This window comes from Notolepis coatsorum (genome assembly GCF_963971535.1).
Source record: "Notolepis coatsorum genome assembly, chromosome: 6".
In the NCBI taxonomy this organism is placed as follows: domain Eukaryota; kingdom Metazoa; phylum Chordata; class Actinopteri; order Aulopiformes; family Paralepididae; genus Notolepis; species Notolepis coatsorum.
The window spans coordinates 111102697-111122660 of NC_140170.1; the positions used below are offsets into that span (position 1 = coordinate 111102697).

At 42.1% G+C, this 19964-nt stretch overlaps 1 protein-coding gene across 1 annotated transcript in view; it reads left to right on the forward strand.

The window, feature by feature from the left end:
• The window catches only part of ppp1r16b (protein phosphatase 1, regulatory subunit 16B), a 269179-nt gene that overhangs the window by 82226 nt on the left and 166989 nt on the right, over positions 1–19964 (forward strand). The window contains exon 2 of the mRNA XM_084316669.1: positions 8239–8645. Coding sequence (XP_084172795.1) covers positions 8387–8645 — 259 coding nt within the window. The 5' untranslated portion in view covers positions 8239–8386. The remainder of the gene's footprint in view (positions 1–8238; positions 8646–19964) is intronic.

A 19964-nucleotide genomic window follows, 5' to 3' on the forward strand; every position in this document is an offset into this window, starting at 1 on the left:
TAAAGTAAAGTGTGATATCAAACCAAAACGCCCAGCCCTATGCTTCAATACACAATATTCGATTATGGCCCAACCCTGGTTGGTACACACCCTGTGAATGTTGCTATCAGCCCGGAGGTTCAAGCCTAACTAATCCACTGGATTCGTCTTTGGGGACGCTTGTTTTCAAAAGCACTTTTCTGACGAGCCAAACTATATTTTTTACAAGCCACTGTGTCAGTTTAATGAAACAACATTTAGGCTGTTAACTATCTATTACCTTCTAGGGCAGGGGTGTCAAACTCATTTTCACAGAGGGCCACATCAGCATTATGGTTGCCCTCAAAGGGCCAAAGACCGTATAAATGTTCATGTAATGTAAAATAAATGTAGCTACTCATTTACATATTGTTAAACATGTTGTTTCTGTATTTATTACTTATTCAAGTTATACATATTGCATATGCATTTGCATAGATGTAAAAATATATGTTAGCTTATGTTATTTTAACAAATAATTTTAGTTTATCAGAACCCCATATTACTCCATCAATCAATGATCAAACCATTCAAGTAAATAACAAAGAACAATATCATCAAATACAAGCTATGACATTAAGTTTGTTAAAAACCTTTTTGTCACAGTCAAGAGGGGCAGAACTAACAACTGTGAGCTGCAAAGAACGCGTGGGACAGATGTAGCAGATGTTACAAAAACAAATGGCTGCACACAACCTTGCAGAGGTCATACATCCAACTAATGGAAGATAGTTTAATTAACTTTAATTAACAGATTGCAGAATGGGTACAGTACAGTACAGCTCAATACACACAATTGTTAAGGGGATGCAGACCAGAGAAAGACTTTCGACTTGTTTACATCAGGGTCCCCCATTTTCAATTCGTAATGAAATTGCTATTATGTGTCTGCATGAACACACAACTGTAACTGTACTCAAAAATAACAAAATAAGGGTTGTCTCAGTTCACAACTATATTGGTCAAGTTTTGGGTGGGACTTGTTTGCGTCCCTACAGCTTCTTATTCAATTGAGCGAGATGCTCGGTTATGTCACACAGCCAGCTTGCATCTGACAGTTCAGACAATATTTCTTCAACCCTTTGTTACCTATTCCGCCTGGATCTTTTTTGTATTTTGGGCTGTAAAATTGTCAAAGAATGTCTGAGGAGTAAGTGCTTTTGGCTTTTTTCCTTTGTTACTTCATCAATACCTCAGATGTTCAACACACACGTATGTGTAAGAATGTGTAATAACTAAGGCTGTCAAAGCTTTATTAACGCATTAACCCACAATTATTTTAACACCGCTATTTTTTTAACCCAAGATTAATGTAAAAAAAAAATATATATATATATATTTTCTTATTTTTTATTTTTTTACCAGAGCTCTTGGGGGGCCACACCAAATGACGTGGCGGGCCGCATTTGGCCCGTGGGCCATGAGTTTGACACCTATGTTCTAGGGGGACAATATTTGATTCTGCCTCCCTTACTCTACAGGGACGTGGAAGGTCATTTGGAAGATGCTGTAGTGTAGCTATTAGCTCTGGATATAATTGTGTATGTTCTTGCTGCCCACGTCCCAACCCTTTGAAAAGCACTGCTGTAAAGCATTAACACATTCAGTGCCAACGACGAGATTAGTCAGGTTAACTCGCCATGCGTTGAGTGCCAAGGCCCGAGAAAAAACGAGAAAACTTGGGTTTTAATCGTTATTTCTTTTATTAGCAATATCCATTCATTTTTCATCCATCCAGCCTGACGTTATCATTGGGAATGGGTCTGAGCTCGAAAAGGGCAAATACCGCCGCCTATCGTCTCCCGGATGGTATTGCACATCATTGGATTGGATTGGGTGGGCATGTGCATCAGAAAAAAAGTCCGGTCCGGGGTTTTCCCTTCTCTGGCAAGCAGTATCTGTTACCACATTCACTGGGGAGGCTGGGAGCAGCTTTCGATTATGTGTTTTGGACTATAACGTTGGATCAATAAACGCGATCAATATTTGGAATGGCGATCAGGAATTGGATTAATCTTTTTGCATAACATCTGATGTGAGGTAAGTAGTGATGCACCGATGTGAAAATTGTGGCCGATACCGATAACCGATATTAATATTGCTGTTCTGGCCGATACCGATATTTACCGATGTCGATATCTCTGTATAGAAAACACTTTTTTATGATAATCAAATAAAGAGCTATTTTCCAAAACGCATAATTTTTTTACTTTTGTAACTTATTTTCAAAAATGACTGATATTTTGAAACTATTTAAGGCCAAAACATGTCAAATTAAAAAAAAAAATTTTTTTTTTTTTTTTTTTTTTTTTTTATATAAATATCGGCCCTATCTTGATATCGGTCCGATACCGATGTGTAAAAAAACGGCCATATCGGCCGATATTATATCGGCGGCCGATATATCGTGCATCACTAGAGGTAAGGACTCTACCAGTATTGGGTTAATCTAGGGCTGTCTTAAATACTTCGAAGCTTCGTTCGATGGGCATGGGATTCGAATATGAAAATAAAATTCCATTAAGAAAATAAAAATATATATGATATATTATTATTTTTTTGTTTGTAAAATCAACTCTGCCTCTCTTTGTTAACTACAACAAGCAATGCTGTTTGTTATTTAAGATGAGGTCGGACTCGGCACTGACAGATTTGTGTTCATTGTGCTGCTTTTATAAAGCCTCAAATGACGGCTTACAATTCATGAAAGCAAAGTGTTTTGTTTGTCTAAGATTTTAAAAGGTTTAAACTTTACAGCACTGACAAAGTTGAACAAAGTGCTGTACAAGTCCCACAACTAGGGATGCCCCGATCACGTTTTTTGCCACCGATACCGATCACCGATCGTCTATGAGCCATATCGGCCGATACAGATCGTTTTTGGTTTTATAAAAAAAATATATATATATTAAATATATTTTTTTATATTTTTTTTAATAAAATATATATATTATATAATCATACTTGTAGTTGTATTATCTGCGAGACATCGCCACCACGCAACAAGTCAAAATGCTCGCTATCTGCAAACAGCTCCACTGTCTGTGTGCATACTCAAGTAGCCTCCAGCTGCAGCCAGGATTCTTCGTGTGTGTGTGACTTGTGTGTGTGTGTGTGTGTGTGTGTGTGTGTGTGTGTGTGTGTGTGTGTGTGTGTGTGTGTGTGTGTGTGTGTGTGTGTATGAGAGTGTGAGTGAGAGTGACGTTAGTGCTGACCAGGTCATGGATAATAGATTTTTCAGCCCGCTTCTCTAGCGTGCATAAGTACACATATACTATCGATAATCTAGCGTTTATTTGAAAACGATTCATAAATCAGCCGAAAAATTACAACGTGTTTTCCACTAAAGAGCTATTATCGCGGAATTTCTCTGGAATGACTAGAACTCTCCAAAACTATACTCGTATTCAAAACGGTATAAAACGGATGTACCAATGAAAAAACAATCCGTTTCGTACATGTTGACTGCAAGCAAGTCATTGATAAGCAAGGGGTGTTTTAGACCCATAGCCATAATTTAAGATATAGTTTAAGCCTTCGCAAATTTCCCCGGCCTCCCATTGACTTCCTTATTGGCACGCTAGCCCTATTATGGTCAAAGAGGCGTGGCTCTGAATGTGTTAAGCACTAGTGTTAATGCTGTTGATGCTGTTTACACCTGGTGCCCGTCTGTTCAGCAACACATTCCTGTGGCTCTGCTCCACTTGTAGCTTTAAAGATAATTATGTGTGAGAATAGAAACAAGGGAATACTGGCAGCCTTGTGCTGTAAAGAAAATGTTATGCATCTTCATATATCTGAGGCAAGACCTGGACAGGATTGACTTACGGTAAGAGGTGTCAGCCATTGAGTTGTGGGAGGAGGACTTTGGAGGAGTTCCACTTTGCTGTCAGTGGAGAATGCAGCAAACCTTCCTTATGTGTGTATGCATGTGGAGGAATCTCCAACTTTCCCCATCTCTATGTATCTGTCTCTGTCTCTGTCTCTGTCTCTGTCTCTCTCTCTCTCTCTCTCTCTCTCTCTCTCTCTCTCTCTCTCTCTCTCTCTCTCTCTCTCTCTCTCTCTCTCTCTCTCTCGTCCGTCCTCATAGATGGGGATGCCGGAGGCGGTGATTGGGCTGCAGGCTTCCTGCATGTTCTCAGCTAATAGGTGGTGGTTGGTCTGTAAAGGAAACATTATGTACTCAGGGGAGGATGGCTGGATGGCTGAATATGTGCTATTGAATTATAATGTGGAGGGTATTATCAGGGGAGACTGGCTCACTCACTGACTGGCTGGCTGGTTGGCTGGCTGGCTGGCTGGCTGGCTGGCTGGCTGGCTGGCTGGCTGGCTGGCTGGCTGGCTGGCTGGCTGGCTGACTGACTGGCTGGCTGGCTGACTTACTGACTAACTACTACATCTAGATGATATGCGCTATTTGATCAGACGGACAGATCAGGATTTTTTCACAGATCACTGGAAGTAGTATTGCCACTTTTGTTGTACTGTACTTGTGCTGTATAATGACAATACATTTCAATCTAATAATCTAATACAGATTGGCAATGGCAGCCGATCGATCATGGGGAGTGTGGTCTTTCTAAAGCCTTCTTTTTATCGTGTAGCATTATTTCTTCACTAGGCTACTTGATATATCCATCTCTGTGTAGCTAGTAGTACTGTAGTTTAGTACTGTAGTTTAATCAACATTGGCTAGGTAACATCAAAACAACATAAAATGACATGGTTGCATCCCTGTAAGGATAGATAAATAGATTGAGAGAAGGGAGCTAAAGAATAGATAGCTAGTAATTATCCATGAATGATGAGGAAGGACTCTGCAGACTTGCACACAGGCCACAGTGAGTACTGGGTCCAATGCTGTAGGAGGTGGGAAGTCGGAAGTGGGACACTTTTTATTGTTTTTTTTTTATTGTCTGATGTCACATTTACATTTACATTTAGTCATTTAGCTGATGCTTTTATCCAAAGCGACTTACAAGTTCTGTAGTCAGCAGGATTTTATTTTATTTTATTTTATTAGGCATTTTTAAAAAAATACAAGATTCCAGAAAAACGTCAAGGATGCTACACAAAAAAGTCAAGACTTATTTCCATTGTGGTCCTTGCTCTCAGACAGACAAGCAATACAAAACATGACCATAAATAACAATTTGACAAACTACATAGACATGAACATTTTAAATGCAGTACAAACGTAGCCACAGGCAACAATGTATCAGACAACATTTTCATGCATTTTAAAATCTAGTTTTTGACATTGTCGAGGAGCCATGATTTTACTTTTTTCTTAAAATTGTGTCGGCTACTGATGCATTTTAGCTGTGAAGGTAGCAAATTCCAATTTTTGGCTCCCCAGAATTTAAAAGAACATTTGCCCATATTCGTTTTGAACCTTGGAATACGCAGGTCAGCAATGCTGGCTCTGGTGTTATGGGTATTCATATCCCTGTTCCACTGAAAATAATTTGTAAGATAAGAGGGGGCCCTATTATTATAAATGTTGTGAACTATGTTGAGCTGAAGTTGAACGGATCTGGCTTCCAGAGGGAAGGGTACAACTCTTTCAGCTGAGTAACAATGTTCATCAAACAGTGTTGAAACTTGGGCGCTGCAGTGTTGAGTGCATAGTAGTAGAAGCGTATTAGTATAGTAATAATAATAATAATACAATTATTTTATATAGCACCTTACATAAGGTATCTCAAAGCGCTTTACATACATTACATTATGGTATATGGACAAACACAGTACATGGACAAACACAGTACATGTACTTTCACAATGACAACATGAAAGAAAGGGAGACAGCTTAGAGACAAGACAGTATGAGGGTATGCAAGGTTGAACCGGTGGGTTTTGAGGTGGGACTTAAATGTTTCTACGGATGGGGCTTCTAGTAGTAATATAGGCAAATATTTAGTGGAAAAGTGAATGACAGTAGAAGACTTCTGCTCCTCTCATTACAGAAGAGCTGTCCCATTATGAACACGTCTTATTCTTTCTCTGTCAAGGCTGCTAGTGGTTCTTTGGTTCGTCAGAATTAGTTTGCTCCCAGTCGGATATAGCGGCTGTCGCTGCACATAGAGAAATTGTCTTGCGTGTTATGTGTCATCTGACTTCTGATTGGCCTTTATAGAGACCACTGATCGACTGATCAAACTATTTAGAATAAATATTGGTTGATCGGGGCATCCCTACTGACGGACTGGATACTATGACACTGTGTTGTGTTTTATCAAGGATCTCTCTACTTGTTTTTAACCACGCGCACCAGTAGACAAGCGGCTGTGTTGTGAATGCATTGCCTGGGTATTTTGCGTGTACCTGGAGCCTTGAAAAGTATATCCACTACATAGCTGTCAACATTGGGATTTGAAAAAACTGGATATTTCGGGTTAGGGTTACCCTAACCCTAACCCTACCCCTAACCCACGCAGCAAAAACTAACTCACTGTCTGAATTTATATCTGCGTGTCGGGCTATCTTGTCTCTGTCTACCTGTAGTGTTCAGGAAGTGGTTAGCCATGGTTGACAACTGTAGAGAGAGAGGCCTGTAACGGCTCAGCACACACAGGAACTTCACAGCCCCGGAGATGAAAGAGAGAGACCTGCCTCTGTTGTAATAAATAGAAGTGGAAATCTCTTTATTTTTAATTTTTTTTTAACTTTGACCAGTCACCTGGTTCTTTTAGCGTTTATCGCTTTTTCTTCGCATTCATACTTGGTCAAGTTCGACCGACAGAGCAGGCTGAAAGGGTTCAGATGGGGGGGAAAGACACTCTGGGAAAGGCATGGCTGCCGTCCGGGATTCGAACGCGCTCAGCCCCAGATCCGCGCGAGCGCGGTTGTCCACGGCGCTGAAATAGCACTCGCGGTACGTGGTGAGCTACTGGAGCTCCCCGGAAATCTCTTTCTTACTCGTCCTTTCACCCGTCATGGAGTTAGGTTTCCGTGTCACTTTAAACACGTCATTTTGGGGGATTATAGACGGCAGGGGAGAGAGAGGGGGATTGGGTTTTAGATAACGCCTTTGAGATCCTATAGCTCGATATGAACCCACAGGACTATGCAGCATAATTCTCACATGATGTGAAAATATTGCTTATTATAAGCATGGAGTACCTCTATAATCACTGCCTTTTGTTTGTTTGTTCATTGGTTGGTTAATTCGCACATGCATGAACGCGCATTCCTTCACTCCATCGCTTCCTCGGCCAAGACCAACGGTCATCTACACACTCCACAACTGCACCTCCCCCTGAGACACCTATGTCATCTACACACTCCACAACTGCACCTCCCCCTGAGACACCTATGTCATCTACACACTCCACAACTGCACGTCCCCCTGAGACACCTATGTCATCTACACACTCCACAACTGCACCTCCCCCTGAGACACCTATGTCATCTACACACTCCACAACTGCACCTCCCCCTGAGACACCTATGTCATCTACACACTCCACAACTGCACCTCCCCCTGAGACACCTATGTCATCTACACACTCCACAACTGCACGTCCTCCTGAGACACCTATGTCATCTACACACTCCACAACTGCACGTCCTCCTGAGACACCTATGTCATCTACACACTCCACAACTGCACGTCCTCCTGAGACACCTATGTCATCTACACACTCCACAACTGCACCTCCCCCTGAGACACCTATGTCATCTACACACTCCACAACTGCACCTCCCCCTGAGACACCTATGTCATCTACACACTCCACAACTGCACGTCCTCCTGAGACACCTATGTCATCTACACACTCCACAACTGCACGTCCTCCTGAGACACCTATAAAGGTCTATTAGAATCTCATGGAACAGGGTGTGGTTTTATCCGTCTAAAGAGATAGAGGGGAATACGTGTGGGAAATAGAGAACAGAGAATAGAAAGATGTACCGTAATTCAAATCACAGGCTGCTATACTGTATGTGGCTGAAGGTTTGTTGTTATAGTTTCCGGCTGCACAGCTGCTTCCACGATTCACTTAGTTTAGTGAACCTTCGGGTACTGAAGGTTTATGGTTGATATTATTAACACTTTGAATCGCTTTTCTTTCTCTCTCTGAAAGGTCAACTGTTTACTTAATGGCTTCCCTTTGTCTCTTTACTTCCATCTTTCTCTTTCTCTCTCTTTCTCTCCCCCCTACCCCCCCCCCCGCTCCCTCCTGGCCTCCCTATACATCCCATTCTTTCTCACAGGAAACCAACCGTGAGAGGCTGACGGTGATGACGGTGATGACGATGGGAGGAGGCCACGGCCGGAGGTGCAGCCCTCGCTAGTCCGTCTGTGCCCTAGACTCCCTACCCCTCGACCAGCCGCCTCCAGCTCCTCTCCTCCACCGGGACCATGGCCAACCACCTGGAGCTGCTCCAGGAGCTGCAGCAGCTGGACAAGGTGCCCAGCCTGGAGAGGCTGCGAGCGGCCCAGAAGCGTCGCACCCAGCAGCTGAAGAGATGGGCCGTCTACGAGAAGGAGATGCAAAGCAAGAGGCGAAAGGCGGACAAGAAGTGCCGCTATGCCAACCACTCGGCGTCAAAGAGACACGTGTCGTTCGCCGCCAGCGTGGCCCTGCTGGAGGCCTCTGCCAGGAATGACCCAGATGAAGGTAGGGTTCATCTCGGGGAGACCCCTGTGTGGGCATCTGTCTATGGGCTCACAGTCAATACTTTGCTTGGATATTTAAAAGGTCTTTGCAACGTTTACCTCAGCCTGGCCCAATTAAAGGGGAACAACGGCCATTCCTTGGAAACGTATATTGTTTAGGGCAGGGGTTCCCAACCTTTCCCAGGGACCCCCAAACATCTCTGATGAAATTCCTGGACCCCCCTCCTAATAAAATACCATAAAATACTTTTTTTTTGTCATTTTAATACTTTTTTTTGTCATTTTAATAACAAACTGCTTATACACAGGCATATGCATCATAATTAGACCCACTATGCTTCTTTGACTTGTGCCTTCAATCAACAAATCTCATCTTGCACTATATGTATTTCAAAATGTTGGCCAATATTCAAATCCTGTATTCATCCTCTCAAATCAGGCCCTAATGGTGAATGGTTTGCATTCATGTTGAATGAAGTAAGAATCCACTGCAGTAAAAATATCCTCACCTCGAGTGGTGGTAGTAAGGTTGACTGACATGAGAATGTCCTGCTTCAGATCCTCATTTTCGATATACTGCACATAAACGATGAGCACAGCCTCGTCTGCGACAGTTGTAGTTTCATCAAGTTGTATGGCAAATGGACCCTTTCTAAGCTTTTCTGACAGCTGCTGCTCGCAATCACTTGACATCTTATCAATTCGGTCTTTCACTACATTGTTCGAGAGTGGTACTGATTTTAGTTTATCCGCCACCTGTGGGCCGCACAGTTTCTAAACCATTTTGATGCAGGCTGGTTTGATGAGCTGCTCGCCAATATTGTGCGGTTTCTTTGCTTTTGCAATTAAAAGCGAACACTCAAAGGAGGCTTCGGTAGCCTTCTGTAAATCACTGCCACCCCTGCTCCACGCTACTCTAACATCAACGGGCTTGTTCGCCTTGAGAGACTGTTCTTTCTTCCGAAAAAAGTCCGGATCCTTCCCAACGGTTTCTGGGTGCTTAGACGCCTGATGTCTCTTCAGCTTGCTGGGCTTCAGGCTCGAGTTTGCCAACTTTTCTCCACAAATCACACACTCAGGTCGTTTGTCTGGTCCCTCAGTGAAGCCCATGGTGATGTAATTTTCGCGATTGCTGTAGGTCCTAACTTTTTTTGCAGATGAGCTGCCGTCATCTCCTTTTCGTTTGTCACACATTTTCGCCTCTGGTGGCTGACTGCAGACAAGCCGAGAAAGTTAACTAGCGTGCTAGGCTAGCTACGGAAAGTGATACAGTCAACTGATTCGCGTTTTAGCGGCTACCCGGTAGCCTACTGTTAACGTTAAAAAATCATGTCTAGATGTTTATTTATTTATCTTTATTTTTTATTGTAGTGGAGAGACTATTCATGCTTCTGATGATAAAAATATGCTAATTAAATATTTCTCCGAAAGAAAAAAATAATAAAAAAAAAAGAAAAAAAGAAGAAAAAAAAATCAAATCATCTGTGGTCTGGCGAGGACAGTGTTTCTAGTTGCAGCAGTGCAATAGTTAGATAACCTAGGTGGGGAACAACCAGGAGATCACTGCAACTCACACAAGTTGGAGAACTATCTCTCTCTCTCTCTCTCTCTCTTGCTCTCACACACACACATAAAAGGAGCCGCATGTGATTGGTGGAGGCGGGACCCTTACAAAAAACTGTTGTTGCTAATCATTGACACATGCTAGCTTGTAATAATCCCCCCCAGAAAAATCTACTTTGCATTTGATATATTGCAAATATATGCCATCACACACACTGGCATTTAAAGGGTTAGAATTATAAAATTAATATGTGGTGTCATGATCAGGGCTGAAGTTGAATAAAAGATTGAATTATTTTCAATCTGACATTACAAAAAAACTGAAAATCCATCAAAATCAGTGTTGTTGCTAATCATACATAGCCTGTTTTTTAACAATAATTTGTTATGCCATCACAAACACTGGCATTTAAAGGGTACAAATAAAAAAATGCCTGCACCAGAATGCAGGAAATGAAGTCTTTGTAACAAGAAATGTTGAAACTTGAAACTTGGTGGGGGACCCCCAGACCCCCTGCTTAAAAAGTGGCCTGACTGGGGCTATATTTTGCACTATATTTCCTGGCCTGAATGATTTCCCCAGTCCGGCCCTGGTTAAAAGCCTCCAATGCTTATTAGTGTGTGTGCGTTTGAACGTGTGCATGTTTCAACCATACATTTCCATTTATTGTTCTGACTAGGATTACGTTCCTTTTTGCCTCATTGATGCGTGCACACACCAAGTCTGACGTGGACGAGAAACCCGTCTATAGGCTATACCTGTAGTGACCACATGAAGATTGATTGATTTAGTGAGGTTACCACCAAAGGGAGGTTAGGACATCAGTGCAGCAGGGCTTGTTTTACTGCATGGTCGCGGCCTGATACATTTTCATTTAATATCTGTCACTCAAAATGACAGAATATTGCGACCAATATCACCATTGCTACTCTCACTCAACCCTAGACAGCACTGTGCTACTCTCACTCAACCATACACAACACTGTGCTACTCTCACTCAACCCTAGACAGCACTGGTAAGCGTCACTTCCGAATCTGACTTGTAAACAAAAAGCAAATGACAAAATTAACGAGAGCACTGCTCGTCATTGCTCGTGGAGCACGCAGCCCTCCAGAGAGAGTAAGCTCACAAAATCAATGGCTACAGGAAAATGACCAAACTCAGTAATGTAACTCAGCCTGTTATTGAATCTGTATTTTAAAGGGGCTATGTACTGCTATTCCTAGCACTATTTGGGCAACTTTACACAATTCCTGTTAGTCTATTGAAGACATCTGTAAGGTAAAAATGCATTGTTTTATATTTCTAATCAAGTACTCAAAACTAGAGCTGCCGCGATTACCGCATTACCGCGGTATCGCTGTTACATCACGGCCACCGCAGAGTAGGCTGAATACCGCGATTGGTCAGAAGAGACGCGTCACACGTTTTTTACGTCCTGAATGTCAGGTCATCACAACACGGCTAATAACGTTAGCTTTAACTCTCCGCCGGAGTGGACTACCATCGCTCTTCAGGAGTACTAAACGAGACATAATGATTTTACTGTCTGCAACGAATGTTATAATAAAAGCCCTTCGTTCTATACACTTGTCTGATTGAAAACTTTATTAACAGACCGCAGAATGGGACAACTCAGCACGCTCTGAGCAAAGAAAGGAACTGAGATATGAATAGAGTATTGTTTGCCTTGTTATGGTCCGGTAAATACGCTGATGTTATTGAACGTATAACTATATAATGTTAATGCCACAAAACGAATGCCTTTATTATAAAGTAGTAACTTTATAGTAATAATAATAAGAAAGGGTCGGGGGGGTTAGGGGTAACCACCCCTGCCCGCGACACCGAGTGAACGGCGCACGACCATAGGGGAAACTTCGAATCCGTGTTTCACTTTCAATAACTAATGCGTGCTTGCCGAATCCCAAACAATATTCATGCTGCAAAGTCATCCTCTAAAGATAGACATTTAGACTAGAGGCAGGCTATATGCTATAAAGCAGGGGTGGGCAATTATTTTTCCCGGGGGGCCGAATGAGCAACTGAAAATATGTTGGGGGGCCGAAATTCCAAACTCAATTATGCATAATATACATTTTATTTCTATATAAAAAGCAGTAAATGGCATTGTTTTGACCCCTGGTAAGAGTGTATGTTATTATTTGGCAATTAAAAGGTGAGGTTAGCTTTCAAAAATATCATTTATTCAAATAGAATTTATTTCCAAAATGATAAACAAAATGTGAAACATTAATAACAAAGGGCATTTTGAGTTTCATATACTATTGAAACAAGGATTTTCTAAAGACATCACATCATCTTATAGCAAAAATAAACAAGAAATGTCACTGAACTGTGTAAAGAAAAGTGTCCCAGTTTTGTAGCCTTTTTTACTTTACATGCCTATATTAAACATTTAAGAAAAAAAAATATCAAGTGTCCCATTTCACTTGTTATATTTCCACATTTGAGTGTTTTTCAGTTCTTTTTTGTTTCATTCAGTGTGAGAAATCCAGTCTCTGTTGAGCTTTAACAAGTCCATCAAAGTCAGGTTGCATGTCTGAGGTGGAGATGCGAAGCGCAGCTGCCAGATGTTCATCAGTGAGAGAGGATCTGTACCTGGACTTGGTAAACGAGAATGAGAATGTCTGTTCACATATGTAGGTGGATCCAAAGAGAACCAACATCTTCTGAGCATGTCTCCTAAGCGTATATTGTGCGTGTGAACGTTGACATGAAAAGAAAAAAGTAAAAAAAAAAAAAAAAAAAATATTAAAAAAAGATTTTTTTTTTAATTTTTTTTAATTTTTTTTTTATTGTCATGTAATCTTTCGCGGGCCGGTCAGAAGCATCCCGCGGGCCGGATGCGGCCCGCGGGCCGTACAATGCCCAGGTCTGCTATAAAGAGTAGACTACTACTAAAAAAAAAATGCATTCAAACTTATTTTTTTTAATTTTTTGTGCGCGTGCGGTAATAACCGCGCGGTAGGAAATATTTTGCAAATTAGTGCGGTAAGGAAAACATCAATACCGCGGCAGCTCTACTCAAAACCATCATTTTCCAGCTTCAAGATTTCAGGCTGTTATGGCCTGGCTCCGCCCATAAGCACTTTGAGTGACAGTCAGCCCACACAGTCTGCTGAGAGAGACTGAGAGAGATAGAGAGCGAGAGAGAGAGATAGGGGGGGTGGGAGAGAGAGAGAGAGAGAGAGAGAGAGAGAGGGGGGTGGGAGAGAGAGAGAGAGAGAGAGCTTCTTCCAGAGCGAAACCCGACACCTCTGCACACACTCGGAGAGTCGGAGGGAGAGAGAGAGAGAGAGAGGGGGGGGTGGGAGAGAGAGAGAGAGAGAGAGAGCTTCTTCCAGAGCGAAACCCGACACCTCTGCAGTGCACACACTCCGGAGGGAGTGCCGCGTGTGCCGCAGCAGCCCCCCCCCCCCCCAAGTGCCCCCTCTCTCTCCATCTCTCTCTCCCTCCAGAGCGCACGCAGAGGCGTCGGGCCCCACTCCGCCTCACAGCATGAGAGCATGAGGAAGTGGCTTCCACTCGCTGTCTAGTCTAGGTAGAATGGGGTCGGGCATTAGCTCCAACCACAGAGCCAATCGCATCACTGTGCGCTACCCAGCGGCCGTATGACGTTTATCAGCCGTTCAAATCAAAATGGCCTGATTTACTGGAGGAGGAAAGGGGCTGAGCTGAATCAGAGCAATCCGCCAATATGGTATTTAGACACTAAAACACATTGATACGAACTCCTATTACTATAATACAATGCTAGAGACTGAAAAATGACATTTATAGTACATGTCACCTTTAAGTTTTATTCCGTGTTCCATTAATTTCCTTGTTGAGCTGCCTGGCGAGATTCCAGTGATGACACTCTTCCCACAAGTCTGTTGTGCAGGGGTGCAGCTTTTTTCTCTGAACATGTAGTAGTCTACAACCCCCCCCCCCCCCCCCCCCCCGCCCCTAAATAATATAAATGTTCAAATAAATGGCTGTTGTTCCTCTTTAAATGTGCCAGTGGAACTGGCTGTACTCAATATGAATTTGTTCGGCAAGTAGAGTGTTTTATCATAGTGTAATAGTGGAGTTGTCACACTGAAATTAAAACTGTGTGAGTCTTTTAATTCAAATCTCTACGGCTGGTGCCTCCCGTGATGAGATGATAGTTTCCTAGCATCACAATCAGTCCCCTGACGCTCTTTCATTGTTAACAGTGGCTCGCCAATGTTTTATTTACTTACATAAATGTTACATAACTGTTTTGTTCCTTGAAATGAAAAGAAGCTGTAGTCTTTTGCCAACGGCGCTGCTGTGTGTTCTCTCCTTATACGGTTTGTGTTTAAGAGATAAAGAAACCGTATTCATCTTTATGCATATTCAGTGGCAGAGCTGTAGCAGCTACACTCACAAGCGTGCACGCACACAAACACACAAGCACACAAACACACAAACACACATCCATATGCGTAAGCTGAATGCTGTTTTGAGTCATTAGAGTTCATTGTATTCGTGTTGTCTCAACCCTTGTATTGGATATATTTTCAGCATGGTGTCTAATCAAGATAAGCCATGGGGACAATATAAAAGGATGCCACATAATTGGATGGAAGAGAGGTGTCCTCTGCGAAGCATAAATCCTATACAATATAAAAATACTTGATTGACAGCAGTTGACAGGAATGTTGTTGTTGTTGTTGTTGTTGTTGTACAAAAGGGCTAAGTGGTTTTATAGAACTGAGCTGAAAGCTTTTTGTTTGTGATTCCCAGTATGTGAATTCAGCCACCTAGACTTTGCACCTAGACTGTTGCCGTTGTCAGTGATTATGTTTTTTTTTTTTCATTGGCTTGTATTGCTGCCAGAGGTGGGCTGGAACACTATTACAGTACTTTCTTCAAAGCTCCCAGAGGAGAAAGTATATTCTGCTGAGGAACTGTAACTGAGGATAATTTGTCCTATACACTTTGATGGAACAACATATCCCTATTCTCCTCTGTGCTTGACAAGGACTATGACCACTACTCTAACTCCACCCTCAATGAACACGTTTAAACGACCTGTGCTTCATTCTATTGTTATGAGCTTGCTCAAGGTAAACGGACCATTAGTGAGTCATTCACACATATTAAGTGCTAATGCCACAGCTTTTGTGTGCAATTATTGTTATTACACAGTTTTTGCTGCATGGATTGGGCAGATACATATATTGGATAAAGGTTTCCTTCTCTGTTAAAATATTTACTTAGAAAAAGCCTGAGGTTAAGGCGGCTAGGTGGTGTAGTGGGCAAGGCGCTCGCCACAAATGCAGGAGACGCTGGGTTCGAGCCCAGCTCTCCGCATTGCTATCAGCTTGGCTGGTCGTTCATACTAATACAATTGGCAGTATTAGGGGGTGGGAAGCTGATGGGTGGGGATCGGACGTTGTGGACAGCGACTCCTACAGGTCGGTTGGTGCGCCTGCGCAGCAGAATCAGGAAGCGACGGGGCCGGCGTGTCCCTCCCACGCAGACCCCCGACGCTGAGAGATCGCGCTGTGCAGGTGAAAAGGTGCGACGGCTGCTTCCTCGAGTACCGGCGGGGACACGTGATGCAAGGCTTCGTCCACATTGCAGCCGGCTTGTGGGAGGCATGGCCTAACAGCGTTCGAGACAGGGGAGGATAGAATTGGACGATACGAAATTGGGATGGGAGAAAAAAAAATAGAAAATGGGAGAAAAAGTAGATAAAAAAGAAAAGAAAAAGCCTGAGGTTTTGCAACAAAAATGAAAGACTTTGTTCTCTACCAAAACGGTCTTTGTCTTACTTTTAAAGTTAAATCTTTTGAAATGGGATGGTTATTAAAGGATGATGGGAAATTAATGACATGGTGTTCTTGCCTGAAGCTGACCTGATGTTGGATGACTCTGTTGCCTTGTCCAAGAGAAGCTTCTCATTGGATTTGCCACAACGCTTTATTGCATGAGGTGATGCAGATGAATCCTCCGTGCAAATTGAGACCAGCAAACAGATGTGTAGAAATTAAATAACTTAAAATAATTAAATTAAAAATAACACTTTAGTCTTTGCAACTGGTAATGTGATGATGTTGAAAGTAGGTTTTGGGTTACTACCACACTATCTTCACTTAAATCATGTATATATATATATATATATATATATATATATATATATATATATATATATATATATATATATATATATATATATATATATATATATATATATATATATATATATATATATATATATATATATATATATATATATATATAAAAGGTTACTCTTGATCAAACAAAGATGAATGTCCCTATTGGGATTAATAGTGCAATAACTTGCTTTTTCACCAAACTTCACTTAAAACAAATAAAAGGTGCCTCTTGATCATCAAACAAGAATGAATTTAATAAAGTGCAAATCTAACTTTCACCAAACATCACTTTTTGTAAAATAAAAGGTGACTCTTTAAAAAAGAGAAAATCGAGTTTAATTAAAAAAATCGCCCAGCCCTAGGTTAACCCTTTCACTACCACACTACAAATGGTTAACACTTTCACTACCACACCACAGAAGGTTCACCTTTCACTACCACACTTCACACTACAGACGGTAGTGAAGGGGTTAACCTTATATAGTGTGGTAATGGAAGGGTTAATGAGCCAGAAATGTGGCCCTGTAGCTCAACAGGTACAGTAGAGCACACGGTACAGACGTTGCCAGGGGTAGTTGTTTGATTCCCATTTGGACCACCCATACTGAACTATTCTGTTTACATTCAGGAGCCTGTGGTTAAAAGTACCCACCAAACAGTATGTATTCAAATAGCCTGAGTAATGTTTGACCCCCCCAGGCCTATTACTGTAACTGAGATTAATTTCCAGATGGCTGTTTTCCCCCCGTACTTCTACTGGAGAAAGATTTGATTAATGTAGCCTGTTTTATTTGTACCTCTTACTAATTTATAACAGCATGAAACACATCTACAGGGGGGAGTGTGTGCCACATCTAGCTGGTTTTATGTTTATGCAAATATGTGAATATGGTTCCTATGGGATGTCAGCCTGTGTAAACCAGTGGGTGAGATCAGCGAGTCTGAAGCAGATTTATTTGTATTGGCGTGGGCATGGCTGATATGTGACCATGTTGTCACTTGGCAGTGGCAGGGTATATAAACACAGCCTATCAGCACTGTCAGCATGGGTGAGAGAGAGAGAGAGAGAGAGAGAGAGAGAGAGAGAGAGAGAGAGAGAGAGAGGTGAGAAGAGGAGAGACAGATACATAGAGAGATGGGGAAAGTTGGAGATGAGTATAAAGGAAGATACAGAAAGAGAGAGAGAGAGAAAGAGAGTCCATAGTCCTACACATGCACACACACACACACAAACAAACACACACACACACACACACACACACACACACACACACACACACGCACACACACACACACACACACACACACACACACACACACACACACACACACACACACACGCACACACACACACACACACACACACACACACACACACACACACACACACACACACACACACACACACACACACACACACACACACACACACACACAGCCCCAGTGGCATCTGGTTATAGCTTAGGATTCTGTTAATCTCTTTCTCTCTCATTCCCTCTGGTCCCCAAATGCTTCAGCAACAAGACTACACACTACACTACACTGCACTACACCACACTACACCATGCTACGCTACACTACACTACACTACACCACACTATACCATGCTACGCTACACTACACTACACTACACCACACTACACCATGCTACGCTACACTACACTACACTACACTACACCATGCTACGCTACACTACACCATGCTACGCTACACTACACCACGCTACGCTACACTACACTCAGTGTTTACCATAGGAATCTTTCAGGTGGGGTGGTAGGCCCCCCAAAACTACTAGTGTTGTCGCGGGGCGCGTGTGTCAACAGTGTCGTCATAGACGCGCACAGTAAGGCGGTTGTTAGTAAACTGTAATTTATTTCAAAGAGATGTCCTTTAAAGCAGTGGTTCTCAACTGGTCTAGCCTCGGGACCCAACATTTTCCTTAGTCATTAAGTCGCGACCCAAATTTTTTAACCACTCAGATTTATTTAGAATTTTTTATTTTTTTGCAGTAATACACAATCTTTCATGCACTGTTAAAAACATGAAATAAACACAAAAAAGTGCAACAAACGTGAAACTAGGGCTAAAAACCCAATGAAATAAAATAATAATAAATAATATAATGCTTATTAGCAGTGGGGCACGGAGGTACTGCATGTGGGTCTCGAAAAGAAAGAATAATATTAATTTACCAAAACTGATAAACGCCAATGTCAACAAAAATGAACTGACTGTCATGTGTTGTTCTTTATACAGAGCACATTCAGAAGCCTAAATACCCTTTGCCACAAAAGGTGGCAAATTATTAGGCGAATTATTATTTGAATGAAAATAAATTATCCTACTGCAGGCCTACAACTACATTTTTAATTAGGCCTAATTATTTCACAGTGGCACAGGATCATTTGCCAAGCTTTTGTTCATTTTCAAATAAGCTATACTATACTTTCTGTCTACTTACTGTCTTTGTGTCTTGTTATGTAAATCTTGACTTGTTAGTAGTAGAGGAAATGGCATGTCTGAGCCTATAACAGTAATTCCAGCCTACATCTATGGTGGGGACCAGGTTAGGTGGGGCTCGGAAATATTTACAACTACCCAAGTGGGGCCTGATTGAAAAAGTTTGGGAATCACTGGCTTAACATAACAGACCTAAGTTTGAGGGAACTAATAAATAAAAACCCAATGAAATAAAATTATTATAATAATAAATAATATTTGCTTCTTAGCTTAACATCCCAGGGAACTAATGGGATAACTGGGGATGTTGTTTTCTCCTGACAAGAGTCTCAAAGTCTGGGGTGATGGTAGACAAAGCAACTCTGAGGTCATGCTCAATGTCCAATCTGTTCCTCTGCTTTGTCTTCAGCTGGACCAGAGCTGAGAAGCCACTTTCACAAAGATAGGTAATGCTTAATGGTAGGAGGATTTTTATTGCATGGGTGACAAGGGGTGGATATTAAGTCAGCACAGCACTGCACCAGAACTGGGGGAGGCTTACCTCAGTGAATTTCTTTTTCAGCGTCCGATCACATGAAAGCTCCACCAGCTGACTCTCTTCGTTGCTTGGCAACGTGACGCTTTCCATGTCAATTCCGAAGGGATCGCGTACCCAGTCATCATCCCTGTGTTTCTCCGGAAAGTAGTCGTTAAACCGATCCTGCAGTTTGGTGAGATGTGCCGTGACAGTTTCCTTCAGAGCATTTTTGCCTGCAGTGTCCAGTTGTTGTGCCTCATGACAAATATTGGGAAACATGTCAAGCCTATTTTTCGAAACATGATTAGCCCACAATGCGATCTTGTTTTTGAACGCCTCGATTTTTTCAGCTTGTTCAAACATATTGTGTCCCCTCCCTTGCATAGACACATTTAATGTGTTTAACTCTTCGAACACATCAGCGAGATAAGCAACTTGTGCGAGCCACACATCGTTGCTAAACAGGTCAGCAAGAGGCGAGTTGTTCTCTGAAAGGAAGGCTGCGATTTCTGTTCTAAGTTCGTAGAAGCGCGAGAGTACCTTTCCCCTCGAAAGCCAGCGAACTTCTGCATGATACAGTACCTGTATGTGCTCACTGCCCAGGTCTTTGCACAGCTTTTGAA